Below are 22,500 nucleotides of genomic sequence, written 5' to 3' on the forward strand. Positions count from 1 at the left end.
GATTTAGGCACAAACCGTTTGAAAAACGTTTGAGGGACATAAACAATATGATATTAAATATATATATATTTTTTTTAATTCATGGTGTAGATCCTTTAACCTTTGCTTTTATGAATTATCCGAGACCATTAGAGTTTTATGGAAAATGCTTCCAAACAAAATTTAGTTGGACCACTTCAAATGCTCTAATCTTAAAATAATAATAATACAAATAAACAACAATAGCCTATCTACAACCTCTCAATGCGTCGCAGATGCATTGAGAGCTTGTAGATTGGCTATTTTCGCTTTCATAAAAGGCATGCTGGCTTTTATCGAATCAAAATGACTGAACTCAGTCGTAGTGACTGAGAACTTTAATCCATGTGTGAGTGTATACTATATGTCTGCCTGTCTGTATAGAAGCATGTGTATTTGTGTCCCACCTGACTCCATTAGGCGTCGCAGGCGTTTCTCCACCACTGCGGCTCGGCTGTCGATGTGCTTCTGTTCCGTTTCCAACGCCGCCAGCTCACTCAGCACATACTGACTGGTGTCCTGCAGACACTGACCAAACACACACACACACACACACACACACACACACACACACACACACACACACACACACACACACACACACACACACACACACACACACACACACACACACACACACACACAGTCCACACACACACACATGAACACACACAGCAGTCACAGACACATGACAAGAGAAAGAGAGGGAGAGAAGGAGGAAAAAGAGAAAAGAGTAGGAGTAGTAGAAGAAGCAGAAGCAGTAGTAGAAGGAGAGAAAGGAACGAGGGAAGCAGAGAGGAATGGTAGGATAGAAAGGGATGGATAAACAAATAGACAAGAAAAGGAGAGAAGGTCAAAGGATTAGAGAAAGGAATGATAGGGAAACGACAGCTGTACATAGGCTCAAGGTAAAGAAAAGAGTGTTAAAGGGGAATTTTGGACCATGGTTTTCTTATCTTTTCTATGATGTTATGATATCTTAGGATGAATGGTACAGTAGAAAAATGTTCTACTTTTTCACGGGTCCTTGAAAAAAAATAAACGGAAATCTCGTCTAGCGAGACTTTTTTTGTTGCATAGTGTTCTGTCACTATGAACGTCAGATCTAAAAACAAAATAAAAAATAAAATAATAAATATGAGATCTAGCGCAAGGCCTATTGGCAAACGTTTTAAGCTGTGGCGGTCCCGTGATGGAGTTATGACATTTTTCTACTGTACCATTCATCCTAAAGATATCATAACATCATAGAAAAGGTAAGAAAACCGTGGTCCAAAATTCCCCTTTAAGCTGAATTGAATCTCCGTTTCGTAGCAGTATCGTCAAATTAACACTGAGGATTTTACAGTGTGGATTGGGGTCCCAGAGATGAAAATTCAATCAAGTGGGGGTCCATGACCTAATGCATATCAAACTGGAGTTCCTTGAAATTAAAATGACCGAGAATCACTGCTCCAGGCGACAGAAGGTGATCTAAGACACCACAGATGCAAAGATACAGAGGTCAAAGACATCAGCGTAAAAGAGACATTGAGAGACATTGAAGGATGAAGTGACCATAACTCTTATGCAGCAAAATGGCCACCGTGCGATCTGAATATGACCAATAACTGACCATTTTATCCTCTTCTTGTTGAGGTGATTGGGATTCTGCTGCTCTCTGAGATTCTGTACACACACACACACACACACACACACACACACACACACACACACACACACACACACACACACACACACACACACACACACACACACACACACACACACACACACACACACACACACACACACACACACACACACCCAGACACACACACACACACACACCCCCCCCCACACACACACCCCCCCACACACACACACACCCCCACACACACAAACACACACACACACACACACACACACACACACACACACACACACACACACACACACACACACACACACACACACACACACACAGAACACGAGGGAAGCAACAACAAAAGTCATTTAGATGCAGTATTAATACATTTTTGATTTGACAGTATTCAGTAGTTTTGCTTCATCATAATCTTTTCACTGTATGACTTGGAGCCCCCACCTGAAGTAGTGTTCTCTGCCTTCTCTTCATCGGCCTGTATAGGAAGCACAAGGAACAGTCACATACAGTACAATAGTCGGAGAACAAATGGCAAAAATAACAATCAATAATAATTCAATAATCAATAAGATCCCAATTCATTGCATCGTGACACATTGTGAGCATGTAGATCTACAATTTTCAAATTGAATGATGTTAGTTTGTGGAATAGTAAAGGTCCTTACACACCGGGGCGATTTTTTTCATGCAAATATTACGTTTTTTTTTTAAACCTTATAAAGTCAATGCAAGCTTCCACACCAGTTTCGCGGAGCGAAAAAAGCGTCTTTTAATTATTCGGAACGAGTCCGAATTTTGCGTATATTCGCATATTCGCCGGTGTGTAACCGCCTTAACAATGAGATGTTGGGTGTTTCTGAATATTCATATTTAGGCATGCCAGTCGAGTACGTAGCAGGTACCAGGTATTTACCAGGTGCTGCACACTGGTATGTGTTGACAGTCAACAGCAGTCTGAGAAAGTGTACCTGAGTGTTTCCTTCATTCTCACTGTTCGTTCTCCTCCTCCTCCTCACCAGGTCAGCATCTTTCACCTGACTCAGTCCCGACTTGGACCCTTTGGTAACCAGTCTTGGGGGAGGGACTGGGGTTATTGACTCCTCCCCTAAGAAATACATCATTCAGTCAGAGTTCAGATTTAAGCCTAAATTGGACGGATGTCCTAATATGACAGTGTAATGGAGTAGATATTATATCAAGCAGTGAGGCCAGTACCTCTGGCCATGCGTTTGGTCCTCGGAGGCGGGACTACCAGGGAGCTGCTCCCTCCTTCCTCCAGACTCACTGTGGCTCCTTCCTGTAGCCTGGCCATACAGAACGCAGCGGCATCGACGTCGGTCGGGCCGGGACCAGAGAGGGCAAAGCCGTAGCTGGTTTGGCTGCAGTTCTGTTCTATCTGGAGAACACGCAGCTCTTGGTTGGTGAAGTGTGAGCGGATCTGGCTGAGGTAGGTCATGACGATGAGACGGTCGGGGACGGACAACAGGACCATGTCCGAAGGCTCCAACAGACGAGAGATGCCCAGAGCTTCAAAGCCGTCAAAAGCCTAATGGAAGTCATGGTGAAAAGAAGAACATTATCAACAACACCAGTTTTGCCCATAGATGACCTACCCACCTACTCCACTGCAAACATACTCTTTATCAAACTTAGCTTAACAGTTAGCTTAATATGTTTGACTAATCGTCCTGAGCAAAGAAAGCCCACATATTTGGTTGAATTATTTGCCGCCATTACCATGTCTGGTACTGATAGCCCGTCTATAAACTTTTCACATATGCAACACTACTGCAACATTACTAATATCATAATCTGTGAAAAAATTTAAAGCAAAGAATGCTATACCACATGTTTCCAAGGTAACATAGACTGACAAAGTATGAAGAGCATCAGCTGGCTTCAGTTGTGTCTTTACCTTCTTGTTATTGAGCTTGATGTCATGAGAGTCCAACTTGTCAAAATCTCTGCAGGGGTATAAATGCAGAATGCAATCAGAACAAAGCTATGGTAGCATATTTATAAAGGACATTTCCAGAAACTGAAATGATCTCAGGGTAATAATGAATCCTGCCATACCATTTTCAGTCAGATATCAAATGTTTTGATTTATCAGTTTTCTCTGATTATACGCAACATCACTATGAAACCGTTTTCACTCAAACATAGTTGAGTTTGGAATACAGAAACGACATTATTAAAAAGCTAAGAATCCCCTCTTTTCTGCAGCGCTTTACACAAAAACAGGCTTTCAATTACATTTTGTGAGCAAATCACAACAATATCAGTTTATACTAGCGCTAGATATAGAAATGAATAAAATGTTCAGAGCTGTACATTTTGTCTGGGTGGAAGTGATGAAAGATGGCGCAGAAGGCCAGGCCGTTCCGCCAGGAAGTGCTGAAGTTGGTGACCTTTACCCCCTGGTGACCTTGTGTCACCTCTTGACACCACTGGAGGAGTGACTGGCTGGAGCTCACCAGGAGAACTGGACTCTGGAGGGTAGGAGTGAGGGAGGAGGGCAAAGGAGGAAGGAGTGTTATGTTAGTTAGTGTCAGTTGGATCTGTGTAGGAGTTGTATGAGTAGGTGTGTGTAGTGGTTATCAAACTTAATTATTGGGTTGGTTTTGTGTGTGTGTGTGTGTGTGTGTGTGTGTGTGTGTGTGTGTGTGTGTGTGTGTGTGTGTGTGTGTGTGTGTGTGTGTGTGTGTGTGTGTGTGTGTGTGTGTGTGTGTGTGTGTGTGTGTGTGTGTGTGTGTGTGTGTGTGTATGTGTGTGTGTGCGTGTGTGTGCAGTGTTAGAGGTATTCACATGTCCAAAATGACACACCTGATCCCTAATAGACCCAGGAAATTCACTGCAGGATCCAAATGATTCCAAAATGTATTTTTTTTAAATGATGGACTCGAACCTTAATGGAACTGTGAAATTTGTTCCAAGATCCAATTGGTTCCGGGATATTACAGACAATTAAAAATGACGTTCTGCCAGTTGATGACAACGATAGCCAATAGAGAACCGAAGTCTGACATCACTGCCGCTAGAGAGTCAACTAGAATCGCGTCATATTAGATGTTCCAAAAATAAACAAATGAGCCCGGCGATTTTAATCGTAATGGATATGAAGCAATCATGAATAAACATTCATGAACAAAAATCCCGCACTCTGCTCTTGCTCAGCAGCATCAGTTCTATTCAAATTGACATGACGATTCGGTCCCTCTGGACCTTCATCAAGAGTGTCACAGCACTTCTGTCTGGACCCAATAGACCATAATAAAATATGTAACTGAACCCGTATCCGTATGGGTCTTGGCGGTGGATCCGTGAAGACCTCTAGTGCTTGTACTTACAGTAGAACTACCATCCATTACTGTTATTTACCTCCTCATCCTTTCCATCAGCCTCCTCTCTGACCATGGCTACAGACTTTGGGGTCATTGGGTCAGAGGTGACGACACCGTCTGGCTCCTCTAGTGCAGGCTTTCCATTAGACACTGCAGGAGGGGCCTGTGCACGTACTTTGGAGTGACCTGTAGGACGTTCAATCTGCTGGTCTTTTTTCTTCTCTCCATCACCAGGAACGACAGTCAGCTGATCCCTTCGCCTAAGGAGAGGGCATTGGGACAAAATAGACAAAATGGATTATGGACTTGAGTTTAGAATCACAACGGTTATATTAGCGTTCTCGTTACTGATTCTTGATGATCAGCAACAAGTGAGCGGATGAGCGTATATTGTGGACTTGCAAACCTGTTGCAGGGGCAACCACCTTACAAGTCCAGACAGCACCAAGCGAGGAAGAACAGAAAGTTAGTATCAAGTCAATGCAAGCGTTAAGAGTGACAAACAGCTTTATGGCAACATTCCAGATAATATTGACCAAAAGATGTGGTGAATCGCTGCCTCACCACAACTAAGGTACAAACACGTAAAAACAAAGAGCCCAGCCAGTACAGCAAGCTGTTGCTTGTATTGTGTCATCTGTGTTGTGATATTTTCTAGGGAAAAATGCATGTATAATGCATGTACAGTATATGCTTAGAAATATTCTTCAGAACTATAAGTCCAATCAGGCACACGCACGCACACGCACGCACACGCACACGCACACGCACACGCACACGCACACGCACACACACACACACACACACACGCTTCAATGGAATAGTACGGTTTAGAGCAGCATGGGGTTGACCTCCCCAGCTGACTTACACTTTGTCCTTTGCTTCCTGTTTTATTCCCGTCTCTTCCTGTACAACCATGGCTTCTCCCAGCTCACTGGCTAATTGCTCTCCATCCTCATCCCATGAAATTTCCTCCAGGACAGAAAAGCAGGAACCGATGGACTTCAATTCTGTAATGGGTCCATCCCCGGTGCTGATGTCTGATTGGCTACTAGGCTCTACGGCGTCAAAGATGATGTCATGGGGGTCGGGGATGAGGCGTTTCTTACTGCGGGGGGTTGGGGCCGGAGATGCGCCGCCTGTCATCAGCCGTATTTTAGCCAATAACAGTCTCTCCTCCTCCTCCAGCTGCTGGGCCTTGGTGATAGGCTCAGAGGTGTGTGACTTAATGTGTAAGTGCCCTGTTGTTTCCGTGGTAGTGTCTGTGTCTGTATGGGTGTCAGCCACGTGAATAGTGTCACTCGTAGCAGTGTGAAGTGTGTCCGTGTCAACACTGGGAGTGTCGACGTTCATGTCTGCCATCTTTCTCAGACCGCTGCATGTGTCATCGTGTGATTCCATGTGGGTCTCAGTTTGTGTGTCAGCGGGCATCTTGGCGCTGTGTTTGTCAGGGGGAAAGGGCCAAGGAACCACCGATGACAGGATGAGTTTAATTCCTTCCTGCTTGGCCTCCGCAGGGACCCCGGCAGTTCCTCCAACAACATCAGCAGCATCATCTCCCCGTCCAGTTAACGGCTGCTCAAGGGTCTCACCGTGTGGAGGAGGAGCTGGCTTGATATTCGCTGTCGTGCTGATTCCCACTTCCTGCTTAGGCACGGGAGGAGGTTCGCAATGAGGAGGAGCTTCCTGATTGGTTAGAGAACGAGAGTCCTCAGATTTGTTTGGCTGATTGACAGAAGGGCCCTGGCATAGGACGTGGTGATTGGTAGATGAAGGTGGGTGGGTGGGCTCCTGGGTGGCCACAGGGGTCGTGGTGGATGGATGATCTGGGCTGTAGACAGAGAGGGCAGTTACATACCCAGATATCATAGGTTGAGGTACCTTTAATAGGACCAGTCACTGCTAAAACCTCATGCCACAGTTCTCCCAGCAACAGAAACAAGAACCATGACAGACCAACCATATTAGAGACATAAACGGAGAATAAACCCAATCATAACAAAAATACCCATGCTCCAACCTCGTGCTTACAGTAACAATAGTGACTGACCTTACGATTCCATCCACCAGTCCATGCCACATGATACACTGTAGTGATAGCTCAACAAACCAGTCATGCTCTATGATTGCAGATATCACATAACCACCATGAAGCAGAAACCAATATACTGCCCTCATTGTAGAAGTGTTGCACTGTTTCCGAATTATTTTATTTCATAAAAATGACCACAGTGTTAAAGGAAATTTGCAGTGTGAGGGGAACATCTACCATACAATGTCTATGAATGACGATGCCCTTCAACAGCAATCATTCTTCATAAATGTCAGTATTCTTTAATACCACAATGTGGCTTTCGAAAAACACGCGTCACACTGCCTGGTAAAACATTCACAACCACAGCCAGACATACAGTAGTATCAAGGTCAAGGTTTCTTCACAAACAACATCTAAGTGATGATGTTGCTTAGAAGGACATGAGCAGGGCATTCACATGCCAACACAGAAGAAGGGTACGCTGAACCAAAGGCTGAGCCCTTAGTACACAGGTTGATAGAGGAAGAATTCTTATTGTGTAATTATCAAAATGTCAAGTCTAATTTTCTTTCTGCAGGAAGCAAAGACTTTTTTGACCAATGTTTTGACCTTGTGCACAGGTGCTTTCTACCCTCCTTCTCATACCCTCTTTATACCCCTCACTATTCAGCCAAGTCACCCATCTACTTACCCCCCTTCCCTATCCATGTACAGTTCATACATGCTTCCAAGGTCTTCCTGCCCTCTCTCATATTCAACTTCCTCTTCCTCCTCCTCTCTCATCCACACAGGGATGGCACCGATCTTAACCTTGGAATTCCCTCTTTTCAATGATTTTGGGCCCGCTCTGCCCAATGCCTCATTTTTAACAGCACGGTTGGAATCTTTGGTTGCCGCTGGTGTGGAGTTAGCTGTGTTAACTTTCGGGCTGGTGTCAAGGTCAGAAGCCCCCATTCCAGCAGACCAATGACCACCTTCGTTCAGAAGGGTTTTGACCTCTGTATTAGGTTCGGGGACGCTCACTGAATTAGGATGGAATTTGAGTTCTATTTCCTTAGTGTGACCCTCCAGCGTCTCCTCGCACGCTATCTCATCCAGCTCTGCCTCCCTCAGGTGGGGCCAGTCGTTTGATTGGCTACATGTTGCTTCCTGGTTGTCCCTCGCAGAGGAAGAGACAGGAGGAATCTTCTGCATCTTGTTCTCCTGATCTTTTTGTGTCTCTCTGTCCTCCTCCATCGCTGATCTCTCTCTCTCTGCCCTCTCTGTCTCTGCCTTTTCCCTCTTCATTCTTTCTTCCTCTGATTTCTCTATTTCCTCCCTTTCTCGTTTCTCTCTCTCACTCTTCTCCATTTCTTGCCTCTCCAATACCACCCTTTCTCTTTCCTCCTCCTTCTCCCTCTCTGCCCTTTCTCTCTCCTCCTTCTCCCTCTCCATCTTTTCTCTCACCCTCTCTGCCCTTTCTCTCCCCTCCTTCTCCCTCTCCATACTTTCTCTCACCCTCTCTGCCCTTTCTCTCCCCTCCTTCTCCCTCTCCATACTTTCTCTCTCCCTCTCTGCCCTTTCTCTCCCCTCCTTCTCCATCCTTTCTCTCTCCCTCTCTGCCCTTTTTCTCTCCTCCTTCTCCCTCTCCATCATTTCTCTCTCCCTCTCTGCCCTTTCTCTCTCCTCCTTCTCCAGCCTTTCTCTCTCCCTCTCTGCTCTTTCTCTCTCTTCCGTCTCCCTCTCTTCCCTTTCTCTCTCCCTCTTCTCTGTCTCTTCTCTCTCTCTCCTTTCTCTCTTCTCCTCCTCCTCCCTCTTCCTCCTCTCTTCCCTCTCTCTTTCCTGCTCGATAGCAGCCAGTCTCAGACTGTCCACCAGACTCAGCCCGTGTGCCTCCAGGTAAGGTAGCATCCGTGTGTTCCCAACCAATGGCAATGGGTCCGCCCTGGGCAGGTCCTGCCCACTGACCGGCTGCTCCTCAGCTGTGTCCGAAAAGGCTGCGGGTGGCAGGATGTCCAGTGCAGAAAGACTCGGTGGACCTGCGTCTGGGTCTTCGTCTGCTTTAGGACTTACATCTGCCACCGGGGCCGGTCCGGTTGAGCGAAGCAGGGATGTCACTGTCTCATAGCTATGGGATGGAGAGGAGTGACAGGAAAGTGACAACTCAGGGACAGAACTCTATCCAGTGACGACGGCCGATGGACAGCATGCTCTATACCAAACGGTTGCTATTCAGACTTGGCTTTTAGGGTTGGATCACAGTTCTCTGCCGAAGCACACTGAGGAACACATTACTTCATGGCTGAACAGAATATCCACACCGTTTACACCATGCCATGATGTGTCACTTCAGTAATTGAGAAAGTGAAAAAAAATTATCTGGTGCCATGCAGACGAGAGCAGAACTTGCTCAGAGACTAATTGAACATGACATGATTACAATCACTTTTTGCTAACTCAATGTATCATAAACATACATCCAGCATTGACAGGAGGGTTATTCCAGCTGTGAGCCAGCAGATGAAAGTTGGATGGTTAGCAAAAACTATGCAAAAGTGCCTTTCGGCAAGGCACTACATGCATTGCAAGCAAACCTTTACTCTGACCTTTGAATACAAATGCATTTCTGTGTGGGATGCTCTGATAAATCTTATATAAATTATTAGAAAAATGTCAAAAGCTTTCTCTTTCTTGTGGGACAGACGACGTGACAGGCAGGTGTACAGAGAGACTCACCCTCTATAAAACACCCCAACTACTGCTGACATGAAGCCAACAGACTCCTCCTTCTGTTCTTCATCTACAAACACCTCTGCTTCTGTGTACATACATTTCTGGGCACTGACATGTGTACGCACGTGCACATGCACACACACACACACACACACACACACACACACACACACACACACACACACACACACACACACACACACACACACACACACACACACACACACACACACACGCGCACACACGCACACACGCACGCACACACGCACACACACACACACACACACACACACACACACACACACACACACACACACACACACACACACACACACACACACACACACGCACACACACACACGTACAGGCAGGCACGCACACACACACGCACATGCACATGCACATGCACACGCACACGTACACACGCACACGTACACACGCACCCACACACACACACACACACACACACACACACACACACACACACACACACACACACACACACACACACACACACACACACACACACAACCACACACAACCACACACACACACACACGCTCATTACTGCACTGGAGTCGACCTATCAGCTCTATTCTATATGAAAAGCCCTCCAGAACAATCAGATCTATTTAAAACAGCACAGGCAGAATAGTACGCTGGAATGAAATGAATGAAGGTTGACAGAGCAGAGCAACAGACTGGGTTAATTGCTGCTTGGAAGTAAGCATTGCGTAAGCTACACAGCACCACAAAGATCCCTGTGTACGAGTGTTTGTGTGTGTGTGTGTGTTTCTTTGTATGACGTGCTTTGAGAAGTACCAGGGAGCCAAGTCAAGCCATGCTACAAGTGACTCACCCCCCTGTTACACCACTCTTCTCCTCGCTCCGTTCCTCGTTCTCCTTTCCAGGCCTCTCTTCAGTTGCCTGAGAGTTGTCCATCTTTATCTCCGTTGCTTTCACCACAGCGGTCTCCTCTACGGCTGCCCACAGTGGATTCTCTGCTTTGTCTACAGACTCCTTGCCGATAAAGTGCTCCTGATCTTCAGCCGCGTGACCGGTTACTTGCTCTTCACCTGAGTCCAAATGCGATTCTGAGAGGTCTGGCCTGGAAGGCAAAAGTGGAGCCAGCTCCAGAATCATTAGCTCATCGTCTTCATTAACCTCCTCTGGGGTTGCTGGTATGTCTGTGAATCCTGGGGAGACTGGTCTTTCTGGCTCCTTAGGCTCCTCTTCAACTGCAGGAAGACGGGACATGGCGGGGACTGGGCCTAGGTGATACGTTTCCTGCGAGTCCTCTGCTGTGACTGACTGAAGTTTGTGTGTAGTGTTTCTTGTCTCTGTACCATCTTCGTTGTGGGTGCTAGCATGCAAACACACAAGAGACATACAGAACTTAGTTATGCCACTACAAAGTAAACCAGACAACCAGTGTGTGACATACAGACAGACAGATAGACATACTACGTCAATCAGAAAGATAAATCAGACACAGACAGACAGACAGACAGACAGGCGGCCCCTTCTCCATTCTTACCCTCTGCCCAGGGGTTGTGTGTGTTTGTGTGCAAGAACCTCTGTCGCTGAGTTCTGATCAATTCTATTTTCCCTACTTCTCCCTTCTAGAACATTCCATAGTGGAACCTCCGCATCCAAAACTCTCTCTTGGTGCGGGACCAACAAGGCCTCTAATATGATTCCCTGAGTCGAGGACTGAGCAGTGGGGCTTGATTGGATGCCAGGTGTGCTAGAAGTGGAGGACACACTTTTGTCTAGGGCAAAAACGCCAGATTCCGACAAGGAACCTTCTTTTAGCCGAGTGGCTTGCCCCACACTGAGAAACAGACAGAGACAGTCAGAGAGGGGGAGGACAACCACAAAGAGAAGACAAGGTAGATGTGGTGCAGGGAGGGAGAAGGGAGGAAGAAGGCGAAGGGAGAGGAAAGCAGGAAGACATGAGGAAGGGCATGAGGTGATGAAACAACAGGGGAAACAACAGTCATCCAAATGAATCAAAATAGCTCAAATCAACAGAAAAACACAATGGGCCTCATTCACTAATATCAAATAAATGTAATATGTTCTTTCTCACTTGAACTCGTTCCTACTTTATGATCTACAAGCTCAAAACGCATCTGGTTGTGACGTGTTGTGAGAACGCATTTACTATTTGTAGTAAATTCTACAGGAAAATAACAATTCTATAAAAAAAGAAAAATAGGAGTTGTGTTTTAATTGTTATACATTGTAGGATTCACATTGGGTTTGTTTATGTGCTAAAAGAGTGACTTTGAGACCGGTTTCACCTTGCAGATCAGTTTGTAATCTACGGAGCAAGATAACTACACCACCTAAACCTCTACCAATGTGTAATTGTTTGTTTGGACGGGACAGCACATATTATGCAAACATATGCATGATGTAATATAAATACATCGGATTTAGCAAGAATGCTAATTTCCACCCGTAGTCCGCAATCCGCATGCATAAAAACAAGCAACATTACAAGAATGATCAGGATTCACTAACATGCACGTAGTTAAGAAAAAAACATTGACTGGTCGTGAATGAGGCCCATTATCATTACAACAGAATGACAGAATAGAGTTCTAAAGTAAATTTTAAGAATAAATAAAGATGGTTTGATTGATTGATTGATTTTGATCATCATAATAAAAAATTTAAAAAAATCCAAAAAGAAAATAAATTCCACACATGAATTCTTCTTCTAGGTATGATTCATGATTTCAGCAATGTAACTCACCACTCATTGTCTCTCGTTCCCACAGAGGCGGGGCTTGACAGGGTGGTCATTTTGTTCTGTGAGAGGTGGACGTCGGCGCTTCTGCCTTGCGATTGGCTGAGGAACTCTTCTGCCCAAGGCAGTCGTTTGGATGCGACACTAGTCTGTTCCGCAGGAGGAGGGAGATGTCCAAGAGAAGCTTCTGGACTGGACTCAGACCCTGACCCAGGGTCAGCCAGAGTTCTCATCCTCTCCTTGTCCTCGTCTGACCTGTTAGCCTCCAGAACGCAGAGAGGAAGGGATTTCTGCGCCTCCTCCGCCTTGAGTCTCCTGTCCTCCTCTTCCATTTGGTTCTTCCTCCTCCTCTCCTCTTCCTCCTCTCTCTTCCTCCGCTCTTCCATCTCTTTTTCCTCCTCCTTTTTCTTCCTCTCCGCCTCTCTCTGCTCCTTCAAGAGTCGCTCCTTTTCCGCTCGTCTCCGTCTCTCCTCTTCCCTCACCCTGTGCTCCTCTTTTTCTTTGGCCTCCTTCAAGAGTCTCACCTTTTTCTCCTCTATCTTTCTCTGCTGCTCCTTCTCTTCTTCCTCCCTCTTCCTTCTCTCCTCCTCCTCCCTCCTCTTCCTCTCTTCCTGCTCCCTCGTTCTCTGCTCTTCTCTCTCTTTCTCCATCTTTACTTGTCTCTCACGTTCTTCCTCCTCCCTCTGTTTCCTCGCCTCCTCTTCCGCAACTCTCCTCTCCTCCCCTTTTTTCCTCAGCTCCTTCTCTCTCTCCTCCCTCAAGAGCCGCTCTTTCTCCTGCCTCCTCTCCTCTTCCTGGAGACGTTGCTTCTCCTCCTCCTCCTCCCTTCTCCTTCTCTCTTCCTCCTCCCTTGCTTTGCGCTCCTCTCTCTCTTTCTCCTCCTTCAAGAGCCTCTCTTTTTCTTCCTGCTCTTTCCTCCTCTTCTGCTCCTCCTCTCTTTCTTTACTCGCCTCCCGCTCTTGCTCCTCTTTCAAAAGTCTCTCCTCTGACCTCTTCTTCTCCTCCACCTCCTCCAGGAGCCTCCTCTTCTTCTCATCTTCTAGCAGCGTCCTCTTTCTTTGCTCCTCCTCGCTCTTCATCCGTTCACTCTCTCCTTTCTTGCTCTGCTCCTCCATGCTCCCTCTCCCCTGCTCCTCAGACCCCGTTGCTCTCTGTGCCTCCTGAAGGAGCTCTGTCGGTGAAGAGGGGTCTCCAGGGGTCTTCTCCAGGGCTTTTGGCTCAAGACTGTGGGACAAGGGCAACACAGGCAATACCCTTTAACCTTTAATGTGTGTTTTTGTCTGTGTATGTGTATAGTGTTTTTTACACATGAATCCATTAAGACTGGGAACGCATCCATGTCATTTTTTAAATATATGTTTTTAAATCGTGGAAAATGTGTGCAGATCTTTGAACATATATATATATATATATGTATTAAAGCGAACATTTTTAAATCGGATCTGTGCTTCTGGGGGTCCCTGGAACAACATATTTTGAGATGGGGGTCTGCGGCCAAATACATATCATTTGGGGGGTCCTTGACATGGAAAAGTTGGAGCACCACTGATATAGCAACATACAGTACTGTTAGGATTTAGAAAACATTTTTAGATATAATAATAATAATAATAATAATAATAATAAACTTTATTTGTATAGCACCTTTCATGACATGAAATGCAGCTCAAAGTACTTTACAGAGCAAGAATAAAGCACAAGTGCTTTACAGAAAAAGCGGCGAATCAAGCAAAACAGTGAGGACATGAATAACAACACATAGATTTAAAAATCAATTAAAAGCAAGAGTGAAGGAATAGGTAAAGCTGTGCTTTAAAGCTATCTACAGAGGCTGCCTGTCTTAGGTGTCATGGGAGTTTATTCCAAGCCGTCGGCCCGTAGAAGCAGAATGCTGCTTCACCGTGTTTTCTATATGCCATTGTAGGCACATCAAGCAGGTCAGCACTAGAAGACGGGGGGGGGGGGGGGGGGATTGGAACATTTCTAGGCAGGCAATCATAAAGGTAGGAAGGGGCCAGACCATTGAGAGCTCTATAAACAAGTAAAATATTTTTTAAATCAATCCTAAAAATAACCGGGAGCCAATGTAGTGAAGCTAGAACTGGAGTGTTCTCTCATCTTAGTTTTAGTTAAAACTCTGACATGTATGCCGCATATGTATTTGGCCACGGACCCCCATCTCAAAATGTTTTGTTCCAGAGACCCCCCCCCCCCACCCCAGAAGCAAAGATTTGAGTTACACATGTTCGCACTAAAAATATATATATTCAAAGATTTGCACACATTTTCAAGATTTTTCAAAATAGCAGATCTACAAGCTCATAGCTATATATCATATCATAGCTATGAGCTTGTATATATGCTATTTTTGAATAGCCAAAAGAAATCTTAAAATGACACAGATGCGTTCCCGGAGTGTGTGTGTGTGTGTGTGTGTGTGTGTGTGTGTGTGTGTGTGTGTGTGTGTGTGTGTGTGTGTGTGTGTGTGTGTGTGTGTGTGTGTGTGTGTGTGTGTGTGTGTGTGTGTGTGTGTGTGTGTGTGTGTGTGTGTGATGTAGCATTTATGCCATTAAGGCTTTGTTCAGTCTGCAGACAATTGTCTTAAGACCAAGTCCAAAAAGAGCCACAATGCATTGCGATGTGACACGTTGTGAGCTTGTAGATGAGCTATTGATGAAAAGTGTGCATTATATGCATATGTGTATGTAGTATGTGTACTGTATATGCATATGATACTTACCCCAACGGAGACCTCTTAATTGTGTCCCGTTTTGAGTCATCCTCTTCCAGGAACAAACCTCCAGACTGGTGACTTTGATTTAGTGACTCAAAGATGATGTCATCGAAGTCTGGCTCTGCCTCTGCAAGCGGTGGGTTTTTGGGCATTTCTGTCTGCTTTTTATCTGTTTCTTTCGCAGCCAATGGCTGTTTAGGTGTGATAAATGCTGCCAGGACATTGGTGGAGGGCTGCTGAGGGGTGTCGGCCTCAGGACAGGAGAAGGGCCAGGGAGGAGGTGGGGCTATGATGAGTTCTGAACGGGATTCGCCAGGACTGAGGGACAGAGACACTGGTGTTCAGAGTTGACAGGTCAAACAGTCACAGGGTTGGTGGGTCACAAAGGTGGTAAGTGGTGTGAGTGAGTTGTCGCAAGGCTCAGCATGTGAGAGGTCATGACGGGGAGTTCAAGCAGGCTGCACACCAAGAATTAGAACTGGGAGTGACAATTCTAATTCTACAGCCGTGTGTAACGCAGGCCGGAAGGACAGCAGGACAACCAGCGGGGGAAACTCAGCAATTGTTAGCAGCTTCAACGGAGCACACACACCATACACAAAGCAACCGTGATGATTGAGCCGCCACAAATCAAATCACACAGCGTTGATCCGCTCAATAACCATGGACAAATCAATTAATCAACAACAGCAATACAGTTTTATTTCATTCTTGCAGAACAGCCATATCAGGCAGCTAACAACAGGTTTACCAAGCACTGCGCCAGGTTAACCTGGAGAAACCCAAACTACTTAGGAGTAGTTTTACTCGCAAACAAGCACTATGCAGCAAGTGTTGCAATCTTTGTCCTGACAACAGATTGAAGTGAGTTAGGACTGCATCCAATCTACAGGGTTAGAATTCAGTGCAGTCAGCATGATGCAAACTTAAAACAGTACTGTACTGTGTGTCTGTATATGCGATGGTCTGAGGCAGACCTCACATGTACTGTATCCACAGCAAGTAAACAACACTTGACTGTGAGATCATGTGACATTGTTATATGAACCCACCTGATGCATCTTGGTTCAGCTTCGCTCTCTTTGATGGTCTGACCGGAGTCCGGGGCCTCTCTGATCGGCTGGTTGGCTATTCTGATGCTGGCAACCGTCCTGTTGCCTCGTGGAGACTCATCACCACGGTTCAGAGTGGCTGGGGTGGTTTCCTTGGCAACAGGTGCCGTTTCCTTGTCCACTTGGGCCAGGGGGGACGTTATCCCTACAAAGGATAAATGTCACAGTCAGGACATGAAGCAACAACTGGCCTACAGGAGAACCAGAATCAAACAGAAACTGGTTTCCATATTGTTGCTGTCAGGCAGAAATCTGGTATTTTATTTTATTTCCTGAAAGTAATGGTTTTGGACATATAGTTTCCACCCCCAGCACATCAACAGAAACGTGTCTTTTAAATCACTGGAGTGTTCCCCAATAGAAGAACTTTTAAAGAAACTCCCACATGTAACTGGCTGGTGTACCTGACTGGCTAGAGCTGAGCGAGGCGGGCGCAGAAGAAGGGGGGAGCTGAGGGGGAGCGCTTGCCGTTGGGGACGAGGGAAGAAGGGAGGCAGAACGGGGAGAAGAAGAGAGAGGAGAGGAGAAAAGAACCGAGGAGGAGCGAGGAGAGGAGCGAGAGGGAGACGAGAGCCTGCGCGAGGAGGAGCGCGGCGGTGAGTGGCGCGGGAGGGAGGTGGAAAGGGGCGGAGCCTCGGGGTCACAGAGAGCGTCAAGGTCAGGTCTGGTCAGGAGAGGAACTGGGCTGATGTCACCACCAGAGACGGTGGAGTCAGACCTAGGCCACGCCCCTTGACCACCTGAGCAGTCAAAAGAAGGAGAGGAGAGGAGAGGAGAGAGAGAGACAGAGAGAGACAGAGACAGAGACAGAGAGAGAGAGAGAGAGAGAGAGAGAGAGAGAGAGAGAGAGAGAGAGAGAGAGAGAGAGAGAGAGAGAGAGAGGTATGAAGAGAGCAGAGGGTAAATAGTGTTAGTGTGAAAGTATGCAGGAATTGAAAAGGGGAAGTATATGATTGGGAACATGGAAATAAAGAGTGAACAGAAAGAAAATAATGGGAAAAGATGGGGAGATTAGCACAGTCAATAGTGTAAACGGCGCCAGAGAGCAGAGCAGTAGTGTTTTTAGTCTTTAGTCTTTACAATATGTTCAGTATATTGGTGTAGTAGCCATGGTCTTTCCAGGAGTGAAAATCTTGTATCTGGACCTGTTGTCCCTGGTTGCATTTTCTCAGAACATTCGTTTGGCAGGGGAACAGTCAGTGTCATGTTGTGTAGCGTTGCCCAAGGCACACCAGAGGACGAGTCAAAATAAACACCTGTATTCATAGAATCACGTGGCAAAAGGGGTTGTAAAGTTGTAGATCTTTGCCTAAAAACATGTATATTTTTGCCTAAAATAACATGCCCATGATAGGGATGCCAGGTTGAAAGTGGCTAAAATGTATATTGCTTCATGGTATAGAATTTCCCAATGCATTGGTTATGCTATTTATTACTTGACTATTAAAACATTTTAAAAGCACTGACTGAAAATTCAACGATAACCCGTATTAATCATTTCAACCGGTCAGACTAAACCATCTCTAGATTTACTACCATCATAGTAGCCATAACTACTAACATTAAATAACTCATTGCGAATGTTCTGGTTGCATCTTTTCTTTTCCAGTTACCTGATGCTGAGCTACAGGGGCGGGATTTGGGGAAAGGTAGCACGGTAGTCATGCTAGCCGATGCCTTTTCAGGAGGAAGAGCATCGGGGGAGAAGGGGGAGGGAGAGGAGGGACGAGCCACTGTCTTGACAATCTGAGGTCTGAAGAGATGAGAACGAACTGATGGAGAGGAGTAGAGTAGTAGAGGACAGGAGAGAACAGGGAAGGAGAGAGGAGGAAAGGAGGCAAGAGTGAGAAATAAAAGAACAAAGCAAGGGGAGGATGGTGAAGAAAAATAAGGACTCAAGTAGGGAGGAGAGAGAGGACAGGAGGGAAGTAGGAGAGAAATAAAATAAAAGAACAAAGCGAGGGAAAAGAAATACAAAATGACAGTGAGACACTTGATGGTAAGCAGCAGTCAAATATTAGTAGAAGAAACACAGTGGGTGAGACGATGAAGTCACACAGCTAGACACAAGTAAACAATACGTGGACAGAATTCAAGAAGACAGACCAGGGCCAAAGGCTGGATCCTCTGCACATCCAGTCTGAACCTCTGGGGGGTGCCGCTGGTATGAAAGTGGAGCTGAAAATGAGGGAAGGATAGGAGAGGACAGGACAGGAGAGAAGAAGACAGTAAACATGGACAGAGCTAGTGAGTATAAAGCAAAAAGTAGAAAGTAGAAAGGTGATAGCATGCACTGTCACAATACACAATGTATACAGTATGTGCACTGCTTTGTTCCTTTAAGTCACTTGTTCGCATGGTGTGGTCTCAGCGATGACCAAGGAATGCGCGGCAAAACCAATTGTAGCGCATTTCTCCGTGACGCAGATTGGTCTAAGTTTAGCAGTTCCCAAAGATCCTAATCATGCATGGGTTGTCCCCAAAATGTTGCCTAGGCTACTTGTAGAGTACACACAAACCTCTACCTCATACATGCACAAGCATGCTCAAGCACGCACATGCGCGCACACAGAGATGCTTTGGAACCACTGTTCCGAACACAAAGTTACATCATGCTGGAAAAGGCCTTATAAGGCCAATCATAACAGCTTGAGTCAATAATATTGCAACACGCCTGTCTGCTAGCCGGCCAGACAAATGGGTACCTTTTCCCGAGCCAGCCTGGAAGATTTTAGGCAGAGATGGAGGCTGACTGGCAGTCTTGCTGCATGGAGGTTGTGTGGAGGGGGCTGTGGAGGACTGGTTGGACTTGGGAACGGAGGGGGGAAGCTGGGAGGAAGTCATAGTGGGGGTGATAAGGGGCACAGTGGACTGGGCGGGCAGACACGAGGAGCCAGCGGATGGCAAGACAGCGGGCTGGGGCTGAGGCGCAGGTGCTGCCACCGTAGAGGAGACAGCCTCGGCGGCCTCTGTGGAGCTCGCACCCAATAGTGAGGTCTGAGGAGGTGCATAGGGCAAGATAAAGTGGGCATTGGCGGTTGCTGGAGCCTTGTCTGACTCAGGTGAGGTTTGATTAAGAGGCGAAGGGGGTACTGCTGCAGAAGGCTGGGGTGAAGGAGCAGATAAAGTGGACACTATCTCAGGGTGATTAGGACTAGGAGGGGAGGTGGGAGGAAGGGGTGGAGCAGAGGAGGGGCGCTGGGCGGAAGGGGCTGATGGGGGTGATGTAGCCTCTGAGTTCTTAGGTGATGGAGGGTTAGGGACCACATAGGGTGTGGGAGGAGCCTCGGGCTGAAAAGGGAGGAGGGATTTTTTATGTTTGGAACGAGGGGAGGGTTGAGGGGAGGGCCCCGGAGAAGGCGGTAGGACGGGAGCATCCGAGAGGGAGTGTCTGGAGCGACGAGGGGAAGGCCGAGGGGCCGTAGGCAGAGGTGGGCGGGAGTGGGGGAATGGACTTGGAGGACCAGAGACAGGCCTCCTACCCTCTCCTCCACATACTGGATTGGATGGATGGATGGATGGATGGATGGATGGATGGATGGATGGATGGATGGATGGATGGATGGATGGATGGATGGATGGATGGATGGATGGATGGATGGATGGATGGATGGATGGATGGATGGATGGGATTGATGGATGGATGGATGGATGATGTGAGGTGAGATATAGGTGGGATGGAGAAAAATCAGAAAGAGAAAGAAAGGGGAAAGTATAATGAGTTGATCAATGACATGAGAGAAATGAGACAGAAATATGACGTGTCGTGCACGCATGTTTTGTCACAAAAACATTGTCTAAATGACTTGTTGATATAGTTAATACAGGAAAGTGTGAATCTTCATATATGACTGGATATAAATGCTGTGATTATGAGTATGAGCGACATGAGAAACACATAATGCGACATGATATTTTATGAAACCAAGACACATGAGCGTGGATGAGTGGACATCCTACTCCCCTTGGTGTTATAAAACAGACTGGGAAGAATGGGAAGTTTCAATGTGCTATATTCTGCCTTTCATTATGTGAGTCTCAGTGAGGTATTTGAAGCACAGATGAGAACTACGTGGGTTGGTTATTTAGACGGTAATGTCCAGCAGAGTGGGATGGGCTGCTGGGTCGGGTACATAACACAAGTGTGTGAAAATGTACTAATAGTAACGCGCCGCCCTGAGAGAACAAGACAGACAAACAAAGCGAGCGCAAGACAAAGAGGACCTTTCTTGCTCTCTGCAGGCATGGGAGAAAAGAAACGGATGAGAGAAGAGGGAAAGTGAAAGAGAAGTTCTACCTGAGCCTGGTGGAGGGAGCCCAGAGATTCTCTTGTCAGGCCGAGGAGGAGCGGGGCGGTTGGGGCGAGTTAGGGTGTGTGGAGCTGGCGGAGGGAAAGGAAAAGATGTGGAAGGAAGGAGAGGTAACGGCAGGGAAATGAAAGCACAGGGTGGAACAGCAAGCAGTGTACTAATAAGCACTAAAGGAGAACATTTGCTGAGAGGCAGAAAAAGGAGTGTGTTATGTGTGTGTGTGTGTGTGTGTGTGTGTGTGTGTGTGTGTGTGTGTGTGTGCGTGTGTGCGTGCGTGTGTGTGTGTGTGTGTGTGTGTGTGTGTGTGTGTGTGTGTGTGTGTGTGTGTGTAAAAGCCTGAAGCCTGAAGTTGTACCTGTAGCAGTGATAGACTTCTTGTCCTCCTCCTCGTCACTCTCGTTAAAGTCATCGAGGTTACCGATGTCCGTGGGTTTGACGCTCATCAGGCTGGCCAGACTCTGCATGTCCTCATCACTGGTGAGAGAAGATAGACGAGGGAGACACGTACGTCAACATGTCATTCAGTTACTTGATGATAATCTCACAACAAGATAAAGCAACATCACTGACCTTGGCCAAAACTATTGTTGTTTTCTAATATAAAACGGTTGTAATAAAAAACAGAGAGTAAAGTTGGAAGATTGCTGTAAAGCGCATACGGAATGGTATATATGCAAATTGTAGTCAAGTACTATTTATCAGCTCTTTGGATGAGCACACAGAATGACATCACTAAGGACAAGGAGACAGGAATTATGTCATTTCTAAGGGACAAACACACGGATCACTGATAAAAATAGAAGGTACACAAAATATATCACAATAATAAAAAATAGTTTTAATGATCATAATTAGCATTTTTACAAGCTGGGCACTATGACTTTTGCATGATGTCAAGATAATTATGGACCAAGCGTTAATTTATGTATTTACTGAATATCAGAATTCATAAATAACTCTGGTAAAGAGTCCACTTTAATTCAAACATATATCATAATAAGTTGCCCCAGCTCTAGTTATTACGCAACGCATTTCATGAAACTGAGATGATATAGTCAATAGTTCTAGAAGACAAAGCTACTCACGTGGCTTTTCCTTCTCGAACAAAGACACATGACAGGGACAATTTGAGCGTGGCCTCCACCACTTTGACAGACAGCGGCTTTAGCTTCAGCGTCAAGTCGGTTTGAGTGTGGGCGGGGCTGGCGAATTGCTTGAGGTTTATGTCGGCTGATGCTAACACCTTACGATGGCCCTTGCTCTCCTGCAAAAGAGTAAAGGGTGGAGGGTATTGGAAATGCAAACATATTTGTGTCATACCAAAAGTTTGTACAGTATCAATATTGATTTTATTGTCAAAGTTTGTCAAAAACATTGTACACCAGGAATGACAAAGCAATCGACGGCCTGGCCTCGAAGTACTAAGAATAACTGGTAGTATAATTACTGATAACTTATTCATCACCAATAAGTAAGCAGTGGTCATAGGTCAGGTTAGTTATTCACATGAGCCCTCACATCCCTATTTTTGGGAGGACATTTGGCGAAAATAGACGATCTACTAGATCGGCTATTTTTGCCAAAGACATTTGGGGTATAGGGAAGAAAGGAGGGGGCCTAACCCCTGTGGGACTCCGGTTAACAAAGTACATAGGGTTTAAGTGGTTAACTGGTTTGAAAGCTGGTTAGAGAACAAGTAAAGAGACACTCACACCCTCAATGACAAAGGTCCAGTCTTTACTCTCAAACTCATCTGCATTGGCATCCTTGGGAGAGAAAAGAGCAGAAACACATTCAATTCTCTGATTGGTATCAGACATTTGGTACATCCT

General features: G+C 46.0%; 1 protein-coding gene across 16 annotated transcripts in view; it reads right to left on the reverse strand.

Annotated features, from left to right (window-relative positions):
* Positions 1-22,500, reverse strand: part of LOC308090290 (EH domain-binding protein 1-like protein 1) — a 35,950-nt gene that overhangs the window by 4,995 nt on the left and 8,455 nt on the right. Inside the window, exons 4-27 of one of the 16 annotated variants that reach the window (XM_080435396.1) lie at positions 22,381-22,434; positions 21,754-21,932; positions 21,024-21,142; positions 20,656-20,739; positions 19,064-19,855; positions 18,465-18,536; positions 17,972-18,130; positions 16,763-17,098; positions 16,299-16,503; positions 15,253-15,564; positions 12,519-13,736; positions 11,292-11,588; positions 10,614-11,117; positions 9,758-9,862; positions 7,734-9,149; positions 5,876-6,838; positions 5,045-5,267; positions 3,998-4,155; positions 3,579-3,627; positions 2,879-3,209; positions 2,632-2,768; positions 2,105-2,138; positions 1,634-1,686; positions 426-537 (exon numbers count right to left, since the gene is read on the reverse strand). In XM_080435396.1, the coding sequence (XP_080291522.1) occupies positions 426-537; positions 1,634-1,686; positions 2,105-2,138; positions 2,632-2,768; positions 2,879-3,209; positions 3,579-3,627; positions 3,998-4,155; positions 5,045-5,267; positions 5,876-6,838; positions 7,734-9,149; positions 9,758-9,862; positions 10,614-11,117; positions 11,292-11,588; positions 12,519-13,736; positions 15,253-15,564; positions 16,299-16,503; positions 16,763-17,098; positions 17,972-18,130; positions 18,465-18,536; positions 19,064-19,855; positions 20,656-20,739; positions 21,024-21,142; positions 21,754-21,932; positions 22,381-22,434 (7,912 nt within the window). Of the gene's footprint in view, positions 1-425; positions 547-1,633; positions 1,687-2,104; positions 2,139-2,631; positions 2,769-2,878; positions 3,210-3,578; positions 3,628-3,997; positions 4,156-5,044; positions 5,268-5,875; positions 6,839-7,733; positions 9,150-9,757; positions 9,863-10,613; positions 11,118-11,291; positions 11,589-12,518; positions 13,737-15,252; positions 15,565-16,298; positions 16,504-16,762; positions 17,099-17,971; positions 18,131-18,464; positions 18,537-19,063; positions 19,856-20,655; positions 20,740-21,023; positions 21,143-21,753; positions 21,933-22,380; positions 22,435-22,500 lie in introns of all 16 variants that reach the window. The other 15 variants (XM_080435388.1, XM_080435397.1, XM_080435403.1 and 12 more) reach the window with 15 other exon arrangements.

This window comes from Gymnoscopelus braueri (assembly GCF_963280865.1).
Source record: "Gymnoscopelus braueri genome assembly, chromosome: 8".
NCBI classification, from domain to species: domain Eukaryota; kingdom Metazoa; phylum Chordata; class Actinopteri; order Myctophiformes; family Myctophidae; genus Gymnoscopelus; species Gymnoscopelus braueri.